The sequence below is a fragment of the Cydia pomonella genome, chromosome 23 (assembly GCF_033807575.1).
Source record: "Cydia pomonella isolate Wapato2018A chromosome 23, ilCydPomo1, whole genome shotgun sequence".
Lineage (NCBI taxonomy): Eukaryota > Metazoa > Arthropoda > Insecta > Lepidoptera > Tortricidae > Cydia > Cydia pomonella.
Window position 1 is genome coordinate 1,578,140 of NC_084725.1, and position 19,941 is coordinate 1,598,080.

The window sequence follows — 19,941 nt, forward strand, 5'->3', positions numbered from 1 at the left end:
AATTTAATCTTGGCGCTCTAACCTAGGCTATTCGAAATATAATAGGTAACATGGTGAGGAGGATTGCCTCACGGCGCTCTCTTTATTATCTACGTTTGACAATTTGGAAACACCTATTTTATCCTATTTCATTATTAATAAATAAAAACTAGGACTATTAAAAAAGGAGCTGAATTCAGTGTGCGCGTCACGCAGCGCGACAAGGGTGTAGCCAGCTGACAAGCTAGAGGGGGCAGTTGCTATGGCCGATGGCGGACGGGAGGGGAAGGCTCATACATTGTTACAAATTTTATTCTCAGCACTGGGGGCAGCTGCCCCCTCCCCCCCATTATTGTGTTGTCAGTGCCCCTTCCTAATTTAGTAACATTTTGCTCATGTTTTGTTTTCCTCCACAGCGATGGTCGCAGGTGGTCGGTGGCGTCGCTTCCGTCCTCGGGCTACGGGACCACTCCGGGCAGCTCCAGTCTATCTGTAAGTACTACAACACCCACGCACTCGCCACGCACTGTGTGACGCGTCTTATGAGTATTCATAGGTTACAGCGCGCAACGAGACGCACATCCCACGCAGATGGTGTGAAGTCTCTTATGAGGGGTCATACCTTACAATGCGCACGTACTGCGTTATGCGTCTTAACGGGATGAGTCGTTATAGGAAATCAAAAAGTAGGTAATATATAAATTATGCTTGCTTATATAGTGATTAGATAAGGAGATTAGAATTTTATTTATGGAAGCATTATTTTATATATCAGAAGTACTTCATACTTCAGCAATAGGTACCTGCTTACGCTAGTGCAGCGCTTGCGATGGCATCTTGCTTACTTTTGCTTCATTTTATACGTTAAATTCTCTTTCTTCGTTTATAGGGTTCCGTAGCCGTAAAAAACGAAACCCTTATAGATTCGTCATGTCCGTCTGTCTGTCCGATTATGTCACAGCCACTTTTTTCCGAAACTATAAGAGCTATACTGTTCAAACTTGGTAAGTAGATGTATTCTATGAACCGCATTAAGATTTTTACACAAAAATAGAAAAAAACCCATAAATTTTGGGGGTTCCCCATACTTAGAACTGAAACTCAAAAAATCTTTTTTCATCAAACCCATACGTGTGGGGTATCTATGAATAGGTCTTCAAAAATGATATTGAGGTTTCTAATATCATTTTTTTCTAAACTGAATAGTTTGCGCGAGAGACACTTCCAAAGTGGAAAAATGTCCCCTCCCCCCTGTATCTTCTAAAATAACAGAATGAAAAATCTAAACCAAAATATATGATATACATTACCATGCAAACTTCCACCGGAAATTGGTTTGAATGGGATCTAGTAAGTAGTTTTTTTAAATACGTCATAAATGGTACAGAACCCTTCATGGGCGAGTCCGACTCGCACTTGGCCGCTTTTTTAAACCGTCTTAAAAACATATTAGTAGGTATAACAAATGTTCTGAGCATTCTCTCATTTTGAAAGCGATACCAGAACCAGACACAGACACCCTTCAGCCGGCAGCACTTAAGTTTCAGTTTAAGTGGTCTGCAAAAAGAATTCTATTAATAGTTGGATAGTTCTAAACTTCTTTCTTGTTTGAAAGTATAAAGTAAAAGCTGGTAAACTTTAATGTATTAAATGTTCTAGGGTGAAAAAACACACTTAATTTTACGTAGCGTAACCGTAGGTATACTAAGTTAGGTCATTTTTTTTTTTTTTATTATTATTTAGGGACTTTTAATCTAAAGATTATGCCAGTCCCATCGTAGTCATAAGTTCTGTCATAAAGGTTTTGACTGATAAAATGTAATACAAAGCATTTAAGAGGCTGTCAACGCCCAATGTCCTTGAAATTGATGTTACTTAAACAGTTTTTTAAGAAAGACTATTTGTTTTAGTCAAGTAAGAAAAATATATGTTCATATTAATTATATTTCAAAGACCGTGGTTGTACTCGATACATGATTGAATGAAATCGGCTCGATAGAAAATTATTGCAAAGATTGGTCTTAAAATCACACTTAAACGGTTTTATGTCTTTATTGTTTTGACTTATGGGTCTGCAATTAAAATCACAATTTCAAAACATTTATATCTAAACCGTGGTCGAGTAAAATATTACACTAATAATCCACTTTTTTTTATTTAAATATTTTTCTTATTATTCCCTTGCCCAGGCCCAGTAACATGCAACAGTGCTATCTTATTTACTCCGATAGAAATAGACAGTGTGCGCGCTTTAGGTATTGACAGCCTCTTAATAAAAATAATAATAGAAATAGTTTAAAAGTTAGATCGCGTCTTCATTTACTACTTGTTTACTTTGGGATTGTCGTTAGACGCGAATACGTGGTTAGATTGTGAAAAATTATACTTTAAAAAAACAGCTAAACTGATCATGTCCGCTATAGTTTTCATTTAATGTCTTTCTTAAGCTCTACTTCCACGATTTTTTTCATATTTTTTGGACCTATGGTTCAAAAGTTAGAGGGGGGACACAATTTTTTTTTTCTTTCGGAGCGATTATCTCCGAATATATTCACTTTATCAAAAATTGTTTCTTGAAAACCCCTATTAGTTTTGAAAGACCTTTCCAACGATACCCCACACTGTAGGGTTGAAGCGAAAAAAAATTTCACCCCCACTTTACGTGTAGGGGAGGTTACCCTAAAAAAAATTAAATTTTTAGATTTTATTGTACGACTTTGTCGGCTTTATTGATTTATATATCCATGCCAAATTTCAGCTTTCTAGCACTAACGACCACGGAGCAAAGCCTCGGACAGACAGACAGACAGACAGACAGACGGACATGGCGAAACTATAAGGGTTCCTAGTTGACTACGGAACCCTAAAAAGGGAGTAAAAATCAGTGTCACGTTAATAAAATAGGTGCAATTGTTTATTTGCATGAGCCTAACTTATTAGAACGTTATTTTATCATTATCACCATCATTTAGTTTTCAGACTTCTGTACTTTAGCTAATACTTAGGGTACTTTTCAGTGACACGCTAATTATTGACTGCCAACGAGTAGGTTCGGTAAAATACTAATACACATTTTATACATATTAATATATCTTATACCTTTAAACGAGCAATTCTTGTATATATTTCTGTGATCTCGAAAAGGGCTCTAACGATTTCGCTGAAATTTGGTATATGGGGGTTTTTGGGGGTATACAATCGATCTAGATTAGTCTTATGTTTGGGAAAACGCGTATTTTCGAGTTTTTATGCGTTTTTATTTCGACGCAGAATATGGTCGCTAATTTCATGTTGCCGGCCACTGTCCGTCTGGCCCAGCGGGTTAAGACGCGGACTGCTAGAAACGAGTGTTACGGGTTCGAATCTCGCCCGGTGACTAACTTTTGTTTTTTTTTTATATGTTCTATTTTATATATTTTTTTTAATTTTTATTGTTATAACATAATTTATAACTTCGCTTGAAACTGTATTTGAGATCTATAAGCAACGTCACTAATTTTCTCAGTTCTACGCGTACGGTCACATCTGAAAATATCGATACGAAAAAAGTATCAATAATATGAATACACGACTTTATTGCCCATATATTAAGGTATTGTATACATATATTTGGCACATTTTTCGTACCGATATTTTCAGACGTGACTGTACATAAGATGCACTTAAATTATGACACACATTATAGCACACTGACTCAATGAACATGTGTGTTAGCATGTCTTTAGGACGCTAATCATGTGTGAGACTGAATCACTTCCTGAGAATTATACTTATGAGACTTAAACAAATGAAAAACCACTCAAACAGAAAACAGTCTTAAGTTAAGTTCATTTGATTTGTCTGGTAGATTTTTTTATATTCCTTCGCGGAAATTACGGTAACCTTTACTTTTTGTTCCATCTCCCTTATTTGGCGTCTGACTTAGAACTGTGTCGCTTTCATCCGATTGAATCATTACTATCATTAGTATGAAATCGCGATCTTTTCTTAAAGCGACAAGGTTTTATTTTAAGGCGTGACTGTATTGTTAGTAATGGATTGGAAGAGAATAATAGAGAGCTTTTCAGTCGAGTACCGTGTTTAGGCAACTGAGCAAGCTTAAGATTACGAGATTGAAAAGCTTGATTGTATCACTATTGTATACAATACTTTTTCTATGAGTCATCTAAAATAACTCCCTAGGGAGTTATAGCTTTTCTTTTAAATTATGTCACCAAACCAAGTAGCATAAATGAGTTTTATTTTTAAAATACTGACATTTATAATTTAATATTTTTGTTTATGTTTAAAATTATTAAATTTGATTAATTTCAAAGCCGTTTAAAATATTTTTACATAACTTTCAATCGTTGCTGAATGCCGAATAGGCCGGAATGACAGGTTAAGCATTGAAGCCACAGGGCTTACTTGAATCACTTATTTGAATCACTTCCTGAGAATTATACTTATGAGACTTAAACAAATGAAAAACCACTCAAACAGAAAACAGTCTTAAGTTAAGTTCATTTGATTTGTCTGGTAGATTTTTTTATATTCCTTCGCGGAAATTACGGTAACCTTTACTTTTTGTTCCATCTCCCTTATTTGGCGTCTGACTTAGAACTGTGTCGCTTTCATCCGATTGAATCATTACTATCATTAGTATGAAATCGCGATCTTTTCTTAAAGCGACAAGGTTTTATTTTAAGGCGTGACTGTATTGTTAGTAATGGATTTTTTATCTGCACTTAATGAAGTTACGAAGAAAATGAAGTGTTTCATGTTCTGATTAATGAATTTAATGATGGTACGTGGAAACGTTTTGATGTAATTGAGTGCCAAATCTAATTAAAATAAACACTTGCACATTGTGCTTCTTTATAATATGTGATCTTCTTGAAGAAAAAGTATATTGTATTTGTAGTTAAATGTATTTTTTCGGGGTTTGTACAATTTACAATGACTCATCATTTGATATGTGGTTTGGAAACAATGTAATAGTATTTTATACAACGATATATATAATATATAAATACTTAAATACATAGAAAACACCCATGACTCAGGAACAAATATCCATGCTCATCACACAAATACATGCCCTTACCAGGATTTGAACCCGGGACCATCAGCTTCGTAGGCAGGGTCACTACCCACTAGGCCAAACCGGTCGTCGAAGAGAATAATAGAGAGCTTTTCAGTCGAGTACCGTGTTTAGGCAACTGAGCAAGCTTAAGATTACGAGATTGAAAAGCTTGATTGTATCACTATTGTATACAATACTTTTTCTATGAGTCATCTAAAATAACTCCCTAGGGAGTTATAGCTTTTCTTTTAAATTATGTCACCAAACCAAGTAGCATAAATGAGTTTTATTTTTAAAATACTGACATTTATAATTTAATATTTTTGTTTATGTTTAAAATTATTAAATTTGATTAATTTCAAAGCCGTTTAAAATATTTTTACATAACTTTCAATCGTTGCTGAATGCCGAATAGGCCGGAATGACAGGTTAAGCATTGAAGCCACAGGGCTTCAATGCTTAACCTGTCAAGAAATTACAAAATGGCGGACGAATGTTAGATATGTTACCGTGCTTAAGAATTATTTCGCTTAAAATTGGTTTTTTCTTCGCAAGTGTGATGAAAAACATTGTGCGTAACTCCGGGGGTAAGAATATTGCAGACTCGGATCTTTAACAATCGCCCTCGTATCCAAAATTTCACTTACCCCCCTCGTTGCACAATGTACTATTATGGTAGGTGCGTCAAAGCTAAATAATACCCTAAATCAATAAAACAATGGAAATCATTCATAAAGTGGGCATGAACTTTTGCATCTGGGTAACACGCCTCTATTGTCAAGACATTACTGTGTGTGTAGATACTTTTGAGCACCGCGGCCGCTCTGATATCTAATGGCTAGTGTTAAATAAATTCACGGGTAACAAGGGTAACATAAAAACATGATGCATGGGTCAGCCGTCAGCCGAACCTAGTAAATAATCATTCGGCCATGGGAGCGGTTTTAGGTCGCCCACCGCAGGGCGGGACGGTGGACGGCGCACCCTAATTTATGCTTTGTAGTGTGCTATTTGGTACGCTGGCTAATTTGCATCATCATAGACGAAAAGTTGCAAATACAGTTTGGCAAAAATTTAAAAATATTTTTTTTTGCCATATCCGTCTGTCCGTCCGTCCGCGGCGTTGCTCCGTGATGACCGTTAGAGACTTTCAATGAAAACTATAGCGAACATGTTCTAAAAGTCTTCTCTTTTTAGTAAAAAGACGTACAAAGCGCTACGAAGGTACTCCCTTATGCTTGTAATGTACAGTCAGCGTCAAATACTTTGTAGCAACCAAAGTAGCCAAATAGTATTTGGCCACTTTGACTGCTACGAAGTATTTGACGCTGACTGTACATGATACTTATTAATAGCCTCTGTTTAGCCTATTGTACAGAATGGTAACTACGGAACCATACACTGAACATGGCCCGACATGATCTTGGCCGATTTGTGTTGCACGCTTCTATCGTTAACTGTACTTTTCTTTCAACGGGTAATTAATACTCAATCGAGCCAATTCTAACAACCCCAAACACAATTAGATTGCGTTGTTTTATTACAGAGTTCCTATGGCCACCTCCTGTGTCCTTCATCAGATCAGCTCGATGGTACCATAATAGTGCATTGTCACCCGACTTACATAATTAGGTATGTGAAGTTTCCGTTCAATCGAATAATGCGAAGTGGGCCTAATTTAACTTGCAAGTTTTTTTTTTATACCACGACGGTGGCAAGCAAGCATACGGCCCGCCTGGTGGTAAGCAGTCACCGTAGCCTATGGACGCCTGCAACTCCAGAGGTGTTACATGCGCGTTGCCGACCCTTTAAAAATCTGTACACTCCTTGACTCCAACATACATACAATGCAAGTTAGGTAAGAGCTTGTAATATTATTAACTTAACGACGCCGTGTCAAACACAAAACCTGTCTCTCGGACGCCACGTCGCCGTAGTGTCAAAACTGAAATTGAACTTTATGCATATGCACGTAGGTCGATGTTGCTCTGGGGTCTGTGACGGATTAATTCGCCTTCGGCGTTGGACCTACGGTGCGGATATATCCGTCATTGGTGTCAAAAAGGTGAATTTTATGTTACCTTGGTCAGCTTTCGGCCGGTAATAAAATAGATCAATATTATAGGATATATTATTACACAAATTTACTAAGTCCCACAGTAAGCTCAATAAGGCCTGTGTTGCGGGTACTTAGACAACGATATATATCAGGGGTGGCCAACTTGATTAGACCCAAGATCTGTTTCCTAACGAAACCCTGTGCGATCTACAAATTACATACTTCTTGAAACCTTAAATGAAACTGGTCTACGTATTTATATTTTTTGCCTTGCCACGATCGACTGGACTAACAGTCGCGATCGACCTGTTGGCCACCCCTGATATATATAATATAATATATAAATATTTATTAATATATACAAAACACCCATGAAAAAATATTCTTGCTCATCACACAAATAAATACCCTTCCCAGGATTTGAACCCGGGACCATCGGCTTCATAGGCCCACTAGGCCAGACCGGTCGTCAAAAAATTTATCTCAAATTGATTGTAGTTATTTTACCAAGATATCAACAACTTAGCATTCTTAGCATGTAGGCGGTTTGGTTATTTGCACCCACGTGACAAAGTTGTTGAAGATTTATTCGAAGCTTATTCTTGTTCTTCCTACGGATTTTCTATTCTCAGAAACGACAACGCGATGCCTGTTTTGGTATAAGGGAACGGCCTTCTAATGTTAAACTACGATTCCCACCGAACGGGCGGACTATTCACATTCAGTTTATGAAGGATAGTTTTGATTTTTTTTTATTTCATGAGGATCACGGCCAGCATCGTAAATCCAAGTTTGCAACTTCGAAAAACCTGTGCTGATTTTGCACCACCCGAAAAATCGCGAAATTTTCGTAGTTTTTTTTGTATTCCTAGACTACATCGGCACTTTCCATCAGATGAGATTGTGGTCAAATGCTTACCTTTTCGGAATAAAAAAAAAAAAAAAAGTCCTAAACTATGATTTTTTTATCCAAAAGGTCTAAAGTTAAAACTTCACTATATTGGACAAAATACAGAGTCGATTTTGGTCTTAAGTTAAGTAACAATTTTAGTTAACTTTAGTTGGTTCCTAGACATTTTTGATAAATAATGTTACATTGAGAATACCAAAAAAGTACGAAAATTTCGCGGTGCAAAATTGGATTTACGATGCTAGTAGTCATCATAAAACATATTAAAAAGTCAGCACTAGCCGTTAGTTTGCGATTTTAATGTTCGATTTGACGCGGGCCTAACACTATTCATTTATAAGATACTCGTAGGTCGAAATGTTGTATATCTATGCATTTTTAAATCAACTTTGGAATGCATTTAATTCTGCTACTCTTAAATTATGAAACCGAAATGCAAACAACCGGAAAATATATTCGAAATATCGCATTCCCGCCAAAATGCACTAAATTAAATCAAAAATAACATGGAATACCCGTTGCGCTGTTGGCATCGCTTACCATACTATTTGCATACAAAAGTCAACCTTATTGTTGCATTATAAAGTAGGTATCTCAATGGAACGTTTGGCTCTGCTTACTGTACAACTTGCATTCAAAAATAAACTTTACGGATTCAGTACAAAGCAAATATTTATATGTACTCTTTAGCAACGTTTACCATGCATTTTGCATTCGAAATTTTACCTTGCTCGTATGAGAATAAAGTAGGTATTTGAATGTGTGTGGTGTTATCAATTGTTTTGATTTCGATCCAAGAGTGTGGAAGTGCGATAAATGATAATAGTCACTTGCTGAATGCACTAGGGAACATGTTGAGATGTTATGTCTACATAAGATAATATAACATAATATCTTTATGTTTATGGCATACCTCGATAAAAGAAAACGGTACAAATTATAAACTGAAAAGTAGAGGTAACACATTCGGAGGTCTTAGGGGTCATCCATTAATTACGTCATACGTTTAGGTGGAGGGAGGGGGTCAAGAAAATGTGACAAATTGTGACAAGGGGGAGGGGTATTCACAAACTTTGTAACGTCAATTTTATCTGAGTCCATGTATTTTTTATACCTAATCGGTTTCGTGTGTAATCCCTTCCCCCTTATCTCTAAATACTCTTAAATAGCTATCTCTTCTAGACAACCTACTATGTACCCTCTTTATTATTTAATATTCTAATTCAGTTCGCTCGGTTCTCCTCACAAACGTTCTCATTTTTCAGACTAGCTAGATTGCTCTGAAACTTTGTACTTACAATAGGATAAGGTATATTTATGTCCAATTAGTTTATGTAGCGTCAGATACCATAGTTAAAAAATTACAGCGTACTAAAGTTTTTTATACAAACCTTGTTTTTGCCCTATTTTGTTCGTTTTATAAACTGGAGTTATATAAACTAATTACAGGACTAGCTAATTATTTAATCTTTCACGATTTGTACACATTATTGACTTGAGTCTTCTCCGAGACCACGGGGACAACGCCGTCCTCGAAACGTCGGAGGTAAATTTAAATCTTAATACGCGATTAAGTCCCGTTTGTGTTAGTTAATAAAATAGCTAATTATTCCTCATGTCATTGTATGTGCAAAGTTTCATTACAATCCAACATGTAGTTTTAAAATGAGAACGAGACTCCGTTTGTATGGGCAGGTGAAATTCGGCCGAGCTTACTGCGGACTCTTAACTACAGTTATGGATCAGTGATCTGAAATAAACAGTTTTTATATTATTTTATTTTATTTATTTAACTGCTGTTCTGTGTTACTTTATAACATGAGTATTATTTATCTGTGTCGTGTTAGCAAAAGTGTTTTACTAATAGGTCCAAAAATATCTCGACACTCTGCAGTCATAACAATATCGTTAACAAAACATTTTAACCTGAATACTTTTCTTGTGTATTGCAACACTAGGGAGAGAAATAGCGCATTTAAAAAAATTAGGAATGTTTCAGTATTTTTTGTTAAAACCATTAGACCAGTAAAAAGCTCCAATCTGTGATAAATGATAAAACTAAACTGATAAATTAACGTTTCTTAAAAATAATGCTACTTTCATTAATTTTGTATTACTCAATGTTTTTTTACACCCCCTTCGAAGGTTACACATGTTCTATGTACTGACAGACTTTTTTCTAATAAGGAATGATAATAACAACTACATATTCCCTTACATTCGTATTCACATTCGGATATTTGCATCCTGGGCATTCGGATCGATTGTGAAAAATGCCGACATTCGTTTCATCCCTGCTCTCGTATTCCAGATCGTGGATCGTGTACGTACGTACAGTAGCCATCAGATATATCGGAGCGGCCGATGTGCTCGAACATATCTGATTACTTCTCTAACGCTTGACAATAGAGGCCTGTTCAGATATATGTGAACGCCTGGGCCGCTCCGATATATCTGATGGTGACTGTAATTCTAATTAATTTAAATTAGATTATAATACCTACTATTTAACAGCAAACTAATCATAAATTGACATTATTTATTTGTAATAAGATTTAAGAATTGTCAAAGAAAACAGACAATCAACAGTGTAGACAATAGTACTAACGCGGGTATCAATCGCATCGACTCGAATGGTACTGATCATAATAAACATTTACCATTTCATATCTTAAGTGAAAAAGTGTATAGAACCTTTTTTGTAGAGAATTTTATGTAGATTAATTTACTAGAGGATTTTTGTGCTAGAAGATTTTTTTAATCCTGTTTTTTTTTGTTTCATATTTTTGTATGAAACATATTTACCAAGTAATATATTCTATATTAAAAGGGCTATCTCAAACAATTTTTTTTTGTGTCAAAAAACAAAAAAACAAAAAAAAAGATTTTTATTTTTGATATTTTCATTTTTTCGTATGAAAATGTAAAAAGTTTTGTTCCAGATATGAATTCCCCGTCCTCAAATTATAAGAAAACGACACAAACCCTTGTAGCTACATGTGGGCCGAAACTGAGCATTGAAGACAAAACAGCACCTGTAACATATTACTTTTCATCTGGCGATTATCGATATAGTCTTGTTATCTTGGCTTTACTCTTTTTAACATCGTGGTGAAACATAGGTACCTTACCTACCAATTTTTGAACGTGGCAGTAAATATAAATTGGCATATTAGTTGGTTAGAGCGATACCACGCGTTTTATTGCGCCATTACCGCTATAACTGCGACGCTCGAGGTTATGGTCATTGGGCTGAGAGATTATGAAATTGTATGTAAAGTTTGCCGGCTTTTCTCGTAAGGAGTACAAGTAATAGTGAGATATATGTGGGTAGAGTGGGGAGCAATGAAACGCAATCGTACCGAGGCACAGCTGGTTTATTACTGACTTTGTATGTGTAGGTAATGGGATGCGTGCGCGCGCACACATAGACATGCATACATACATAAGTATCAAATAGGCTACTCTTAAGATCGCGGATTTTGTAAACTGCGTTTGGATTTTGAATATAATGGAGAGAATCAGGCCATGGAAATATATAACACAAAAAATTCAGGGTTCTAGCTTTAGCCAGCACAACATTACGGGAGGTTGAAAATGGCTTCAAGATGATGGTACGGCCGTGCCTCTTTGTTTTGCTCGACTTGGCGGGGGCACTGCCGTGGCCCCAAATGAAATGGTTATATTTATACGACATTTACTTGCATTAATACGACAACAATACATGACATAGTACATATGAAAAAATAACTATAGTCTGGCAGAAAACTTTGTCAGAAACAATAGAGTAGAATAAAAAAAAAATGTCATAAGAAAACTACGGTATGTTTATCTTTGCCTATGCTCCACTAATAAACGAGTACTATTGCCAAACTATGAATACTTAATACGCTATGTAGACTCTAAAGTGACAAATCCCTTTGTTTGGCATAATTAGAAACAACAAATACAAATAACAAATACAAATAATTTTACTGAAAACTATTTGTATTTGTATATAAAATTTTGAAATAATTATATATAAAATTTTGTACTTTAGCGTGTAGCTGTGCTCTCTCAGAAAGGTTTCCACGGAAGACCAGCGTCGAGATCCTTAGGTGGTATCTTGACATTAAGCTGAGTGGAGACCTTTTCAGTGACGCTTAATAATAAATTGATTCTGTCGTCTCATGTATTACTTAAACTTAAGCGTTTTCTGAATAAATTTCTTCTATTCTATTCTATTCTAAAACAGTATAAGTACAGTTTTAGCACTTAAAGACTAAGGATAAGGAAAAGTTTACAAAATGCCTGAACTAGGAGTTCCTGTGTTTCAGGCAGAATAGGACCATATTAATTAATTTGTAATTGTTACAGTTGTTTAAAAAATATCTTATATGTGTGTATGGCCCACTCACACATGCATAGCGTAGTTAATAAGTATTTTCCTATACACACCTCAGTCTTCAATAAATCGTAGAACAAGCAACACTCATTTGTATTATTCAAAAAACTGCAAGATCCAAAATCAACCTTATTACAACCACCATATGGTCCAAACCGAACCGGATAGCAACAAAGAAGTCTTTAGTTCGCCGGAGACCGAGAACAAAAGGACTGCATTCCAGAGCGATAAGGCGGCCGGCGACTGTTTTTTCATAGTGAACATTTTGTGATCTTTGCATTTAAATTGCAATACTTTGTTCTTTGCATTTACTTTGCAGTGTGCTTTGCAATCAAATAGCAAGTTATAAACATTATAAAGTGATTAGACATGACATGAAACATTTGAATGCAACTAAATAATATAATAAGATTGAACTTTTTCGTCGTTTATCTACGTGAAATTAAGTGAAACAAAATGTCAACTACGGAACAATTATTAAGTTTGTTACAAGATACAGCAAATATATTACAAAAAACGCAAACAAATCTCAAGAAATGTTCTAAAGCACGACTTACAAGGGGTTATCTCGAGTCGCGATTAAAAAATATAGAACATTACTGGAGTATATTTCAAAGTGCGCATCACGACCTTCTTAAGTGTACACCGACGGAAAGGCGAATGGACATACCTTATTTGGTTAATGAAGATTACTACATTCATGAAGATTTGTATTTTTGCTTGAGTGGCGATATAAAAGACATGCTATCATCGTTTTCGAGTGGTAAATGCAATCATACTGCCACTGACAGTTCCATAACAGGAGATAAAGTGAAGTTACCTCGCGTACAGCCACCAGTTTTCAGTGGTAGTTATGAAGATTGGCCAACGTTTCAAGACATATTTGAGTCACTTATACACAATAACAGCTCGTTAACCAACGTTGTGAAGTTGCATTTTTTGAAAAATAGTGTCAGTGGCGAAGCACAAGCTTTACTTAAGCACATACAAGTAACAGACGCTAATTACGAAGAAGCTTGGAAGACTTTAAAGAACCGTTACGGAAACAAAAGAATAATTGTTAACGCTATCATGAAAAGATTATTCTCGCAGAAAAAGTTATACTCGCAAACTGCTAACCAAATCAAATCACTTTTAGACACAACTACGGAGTGTTTGAACAGTCTAAGCAACCTTAAGGTATCCGTTGAATCCTGGGATCCCATGATAGTGCATTTGATTGTGTCGAAACTTGATACAGAGACTCATAAGGACTGGGAAGAATATTCCTTTAAGAGTACACCGGATGACTTACCGAAGTGGTCAGAATTGAGGACTTTTCTTGAAACCAAATTCCGTACTCTGGAATTTATACACCACACTACTTCGACAGCTCCCTCAAGTTCTCGACCGGCTACGCAGAAAACCTTCCATTTAACTTCGCCAGCTCCTTCTAATGTCCAAAGTAGCTTAAATACAACATCACCAGCGACTTCAATTAGAACATGCATCAAGTGTAACGACAATCACACGCTGAGTCACTGTAAGGATTTTGCAAGTATGGACGTAGCTGAAAGAAATGACTACGTGAAAACAAACAATTTATGCTATAACTGTCTGCTCAGCGGCCACTCCGTATTCAAGTGCCGTTTACCAACATCCTGTCAAATCTGTCATAAACGTCATCATTCCCTACTACATCACACAAAGAACGAGGATATAAAGGCACATCTTAATCAGATGGAAGAAAATAATGATGATGATAGTGATGATGTACCAAAAGAAGATAGAGAAAATGATATTACCATAGCAACGCACTTCATTACTAAAAAGACAGATGCTTTATTAGCTACAGCGCTTGTCCTGGTGAAAGGTGACAAGGGGCAAGTGCTCACACTACGGGCTTTAATTGATCAAGGTTCAGAAGCGAACTTCATCACGGAGAGAGCCGTGCAGATGATGAAACTACACAAGACACCTGTCAGGGGTTCAGCCACAGGACTGCAATCAATGAAGACCTCAGTTAACAGTATGGTACAGTGTGAGCTTCAGTCAAGATTTGACACTAATTTCGACCTAAACATCAATGCATTTGTCTTATCTACTCGAGTAACCACTGAGCTCCCATCAAAAGCACTCACCAACACTCACCACGCTTGGCAGCACCTTAACGGACTCGATCTGGCAGACCCGAACTACCATCAACCAGGTCGAGTAGACATGCTTCTAGGCGTTAAGGTCTATGCACAAATTTTACTGAATGGCTTAATCAAAGGTCCTCCAGGCTCACCGTGTACACAAAATACAAGCCTCGGATGGATTGTGTTCGGAGACGCTGAAGGCAATTCTTCAAAAAATATTGTTGTCATGCATCACAAATTCGACTTAGACCTTCTGGTAAAAAACATGTGGGAACTGGATTCAGCAGAAAAACCAGAACTTACTGCGGATGAGAAGCTTTGTGAATCGATTTATGCAAATACAACTACCAGAACAAAAGAAGGAAGATATGTAGTGAAACTCCCTACAAGAACAGATAAATTAAAGTCAACAGAAGGTCAAACAAGGGACATAGCACTAAGAAGATTCAAACAATTAGAACGAAAATTTGAGAAGGACAAAGAATTCAAAAGGGAATACACCAAGGTCATAGAAGAATATTCAACATTGAAGCACATGGAAGAAGTTCCAGACACGGAAATAGAAACCCCATCAGTGTATCTCCCACATCATGCTGTGATTAGGAACGACAAAAACACGAAAGTGAGAGCTGTGTTTGATGCTTCATCTAAAGGCACAAACAATATTTCACTCAATGAAGAGCTACTGGTGGGTCCACAGCTTCAAGAAGATTTAAGAAACATAATCATGAGATGGCGTATGAAGAAAATCTGCTTCGTTGCAGACATACAGAAAATGTATCGTCAAATTTTAGTTACCAAACAAGATGCAGATCTACAGCGTATACTTTGGCGCAAAAGTGCAGCAGACCCTATCAAAGAATACCGCCTGCTTCGTGTCACGTTTGGTACAGCATCTGCACCCTACTTAGCTGTGAAAACGTTACAAAGGGTCGCTGAAGACGAAGGAAAACATCATCCAGTAGCTGCAAAAACGATTAAAGAAGATTTCTACATGGATGACCTCATGTCGGGTCAAGATAACGTAGAAGACGCTGTAGATGTGGCGAAAAATGTAGCAAAAACTCTAAAAAACGGAGGATTTGATCTGCAGAAATGGTCGTCTAATAGCACCAACTTTTTAAAGCAATTCCCACCGGATGAGAGAAACAGTAATGTAAACATGGATATCAACCTGGATGGAACTGTATGTGCACTGGGTATCACTTGGAACATGGGTGAAGACAGTTTTCAGTACAAACTTGAACTACCCCAGCAGCCAAGCACTATTACAAAGAGAAACATACTAGCAGAAACGCAAAAACTGTTCGATCCTTTGGGATGGTTGGCACCAAGCATAATTCAAGCCAAGATGCTTATCCAGAAACTTTGGTTGCATCGATCAAGTTGGGATGATGAAGTAGAACTTGAAATAAAAGAAGAATGGTTAAACATAAGACACAATTTTGAAAACTTAAAGGACGTTCATATACCAAGATGGCTGCACATCACTAAACTAAGACTAGACAAAACTACGATACACGGATTTTCTGATGCATCTACAAAAGCTTATGCAGCTGTCGCTTATTTAAGAGTAGAAACTGAAGAAGGTGATATCAAGACGAATATCATTGCTGCCAAAGTTCGTGTAAGTCCAGTGAAACCAGTATCTTTGCCACGATTAGAACTATGTGGCGCTGCGCTGCTGGCAAAGCTGCTTAAACAAATTAGAGAAGCCATGAGAATCCCTGAAAGTCAAGTGGTCGCATGGACAGACTCAACCATAGTTTTGTCGTGGTTAAAAGGAGACCCTAACCGCTGGCAAACCTTCGTCAGGAATCGCGTGGTGTCCATTCTCGATGACATTGGTGATAAATGGTATCATGTCCCATCCCAATCGAACCCTGCGGATATTGCGTCACGTGGTTCACCGCTACCAGAACTCATCTCACATCATTTATGGTGGAATGGGCCAGAATGGCTAAAAACTCATGATATTCTATTCAATAAGCCAGACACCACGACAGACCTGGAAATGAAACGAACCTTCCACACCAACCTCAAGGTACAAGAAGAAGATAATTATTCAATTGTAAACCAGTTTGACGATTTTGATGATTTACAAGAACTTATTAAGACGATTACATACTGCAGACGCTTTTTAAACTATAAGAAGCTTACCCCGAACCCCATATTCACAACAGAAGAATTACAAAATTCATTGATAAGTTGTATTAAATTGGTTCAAAAACATGCATTTAATGATGATATAACTAGACTAAAAAATAATAAAAACGTAAGATGTGACAGTAAATTGAAATCATTAAATCCTTACCTGGATGAAGTCCATGTACTCAGGGTGGGCGGTCGTCTTAAACACGCAAATTTGAGCGAAGATAGCAAGAACCCTATAATTTTGGACAGTAAGAACCGACTTACCTTTTTTCTTGTAGCTGATGCTCATCAAAGAACCCTTCATGGCGGACAACAGCTGATGATGTGCTACCTAAAAAGTAAATACTGGATCCTAAAAATGAAACAAAAGGTCAGATCGTACATCCACAAATGCCTGATATGTGCACGACAAAACGCCACTGCCAAAAAGCAGTTAATGGGAGATCTACCTAAGGAACGGGTTACCCCAGCACGTCCATTTCTGAACAGTGGCGTCGACTTCGCTGGTCCATATCAAACACTTATGTCAAAAGGGAGAGGATTAAGAACCATAAAATCGTACATAGCTATATTTGTATGTATGGTTACTAAAGCCATACACTTGGAGCTTGTCGGAGATTTAACCTCGGAAGCCTTTATTGGGGCCTTCAGACGTTTTGTGGCACGAAGAGGCAGGTGCGCACATCTTTGGAGTGACCAAGGGAGGAACTTCATCGGAGCAAATAAGGCTTTGGCAGAAGCATTTGAAGAAGCAAAATTGGACTTTGATGGAGATATAGCTACAAAGCTGGCGTTAGATGGAACTCAGTGGCATTTTGTACCAGTATACAGTCCCAATTTTGGTGGATTGTGGGAAAGTGGAGTAAAGTCCATGAAGTTCCATTTAAAGAGAGTCCTTAATTCTCATCTTACCTTTGAAGAATTTTCAACCCTGATCTGCCAGGTCGAGTCGTGTCTCAACTCACGGCCTTACGTTCCCATAGACGACGATGGAAACGCGAATCCTTTAACCCCAGGACACTTTTTGATTGGAGAGGCACCGATAACCATACCATCACCAACCTTCAAAGATGTGAACACGAACGTTTTGTCCCGTTGGCAACACCTGCAAAAAATGTTAAATGATTTTTGGCATACGTGGCAACAAAATTATTTATCAACACTCCAACAGAGAACGAAATGGACAAAAAAGGAACCGGAATTTGATATTGGCCAACTCGTATTAATAAAAAACGAAAACTTACCTCCTGGAAAGTGGTTGTTAGGACGCATTGTTGCCAAACATCCTGGAAACGACGGCCTAACACGAGTGTACAGTGTCAAGAGCGGTGAAAATATTGTCAAACGTTCTATCAGTAAACTTTGTTTCTTTCCAGTCGATGTAACAGTATAGTTAAACTTGTTTAATTCTGAAGTATTACAAAATACTAATGTTATACTTGTTAATAACGTCCAAAAATTTATATATGTTCTGATAGAACATATTTATTTTTATTTTTATTCAATTGTAAATTTCTTGCCAATTTTGATATTTATGCAAACCTGGTTAAGAATTTTTACACATAACAATGATGAATTGTATTTTAATTTTGTTATAAATTTTGCATGATTATTTGATTCTGAAAAAGGATAATCAATATCCTTTTGGTGGGCGGTATGTTACAGTTGTTTAAAAAATATCTTATATGTGTGTATGGCCCACTCACACATGCATAGCGTAGTTAATAAGTATTTTCCTATACACACCTCAGTCTTCAATAAATCGTAGAACAAGCAACACTCATTTGTATTATTCAAAAAACTGCAAGATCCAAAATCAACCTTATTACAACCACCAGTAATTATTCACTTAATTATAATTATAAATAGTACACAATAAAAATCTGGTAAGGTGATAACCTTAACAAAATAACTTATTTAAGTATTCTATATCAAAGTACAGTAAGAAATCATTTTACGACTATTAGTAAGTTCTCTGTATCATCGTATGTCATTTTTTGAAGGGCGCGTCGTAGAATATTCTTACAACCAGCATAGCTAAGTGGGTATAAGTCTAGTTTTGAATTTAACCTGTTGTACAAATAAGGGCCCAAAAAGACAAAAAATCTAGATGAAAATACGTGTTTTCTTTGTACGGTTTGAATACATATAATATCTTTGCGCCTTTTGTTACTTTTCATTTGAAAAAAAAAGAACATACAGAGAAAGAAAAACATTGGACGCTAAAATAGGATCCCCACTCAGCATAATGCAGCGGCAATCCGTGGCGCTGGTTTTCAGTGGGGCCACCCAACGGCCAACGTCATAATGTACTGGTTGATAGACTATCATTATCATTAGTCATAATTCTGAAATCGGTAACTTCTCAGGATTTTCGTAAGGTTATCCTGTAGATAGGTTAGGTTTGTTTTATGGCAATCCTAATTAGTAAGTAATTAAGTAAATATTCTTTATTGTGCACCATACAGTTAAAAATAGACAGGAAATGAAAAAACACGTAAAAGTTAGGTAACAACAGGCGGTCTTATCGCTAAGAAGCGATCTCTTCCAGACAACCTTTGGGTAGCAGGAAACTATGAACTTACAACATTGAACGGGTAGTGCCGATATACATACGTTACGTGTTTCTGAGAAAAAACAAATTATGATTAACGAAAATGCGGAAAAACAATACATTATGACTTGAAACTTAATGGAAACAATAGAGACCCATGCAAGATACTATTACAGGTTACTGTACAAAATACACAAATATCATCTCCCTCAATAGTTTAGTTTAGTTTAGTTTAGTTTATTTATCTCTCAATACAATGTTCAAAGTTAATGTAAAAGGATACATAAGCAATTACTTATCGTATAGTGATCGTCGGATACATGTGAAATTTAATATTATTACAATACAATATAATGTTATAGAGGTAGAGGTAGTTATATACAATGGTATATAAATCTATCATATAATATTTGCCATATCAAAATGTCAAAAATAATCAATAGGAATAAAGAAGAAAACTGAAATTGTACCATGATACTACAGAGTACCTATCAATGAATAAGTTACATATGATATTCAAACAATGTCAAGCAGAAAATAAAAAAGAATGTCAACTGAAAACAATAACTTTAAAATGAATAACAATAACAATATACATATTAGAAATTACAATCTACATGTAGTTGGTCAGATTCAGTTTATTTTGAAAGATATTCCTTAACTGAGTAGAGGGATTTCTTTAGTAAAAAAAATCTTAGTTTGCGCCTGAATGTTGC

The 19,941-nt window shown here is 36.4% G+C and overlaps 2 protein-coding genes across 2 annotated transcripts in view; both read left to right on the forward strand.

The window, feature by feature from the left end:
- The window catches only part of LOC133530814 (microtubule-associated serine/threonine-protein kinase 3), a 131,766-nt gene that overhangs the window by 68,006 nt on the left and 43,819 nt on the right, over window positions 1-19,941 (forward strand). The window contains exon 5 of the mRNA XM_061868887.1: window positions 396-471. Coding sequence (XP_061724871.1) covers window positions 396-471 — 76 coding nt within the window. The remainder of the gene's footprint in view (window positions 1-395; window positions 472-19,941) is intronic.
- LOC133530809 (uncharacterized) lies at window positions 12,057-18,450 on the forward strand. The gene has a single exon (XM_061868873.1). It carries the CDS (start codon window positions 12,854-12,856, stop codon window positions 18,062-18,064), a length of 5,211 nt encoding a protein of 1,736 aa, XP_061724857.1. The 5' UTR covers window positions 12,057-12,853; the 3' UTR covers window positions 18,065-18,450.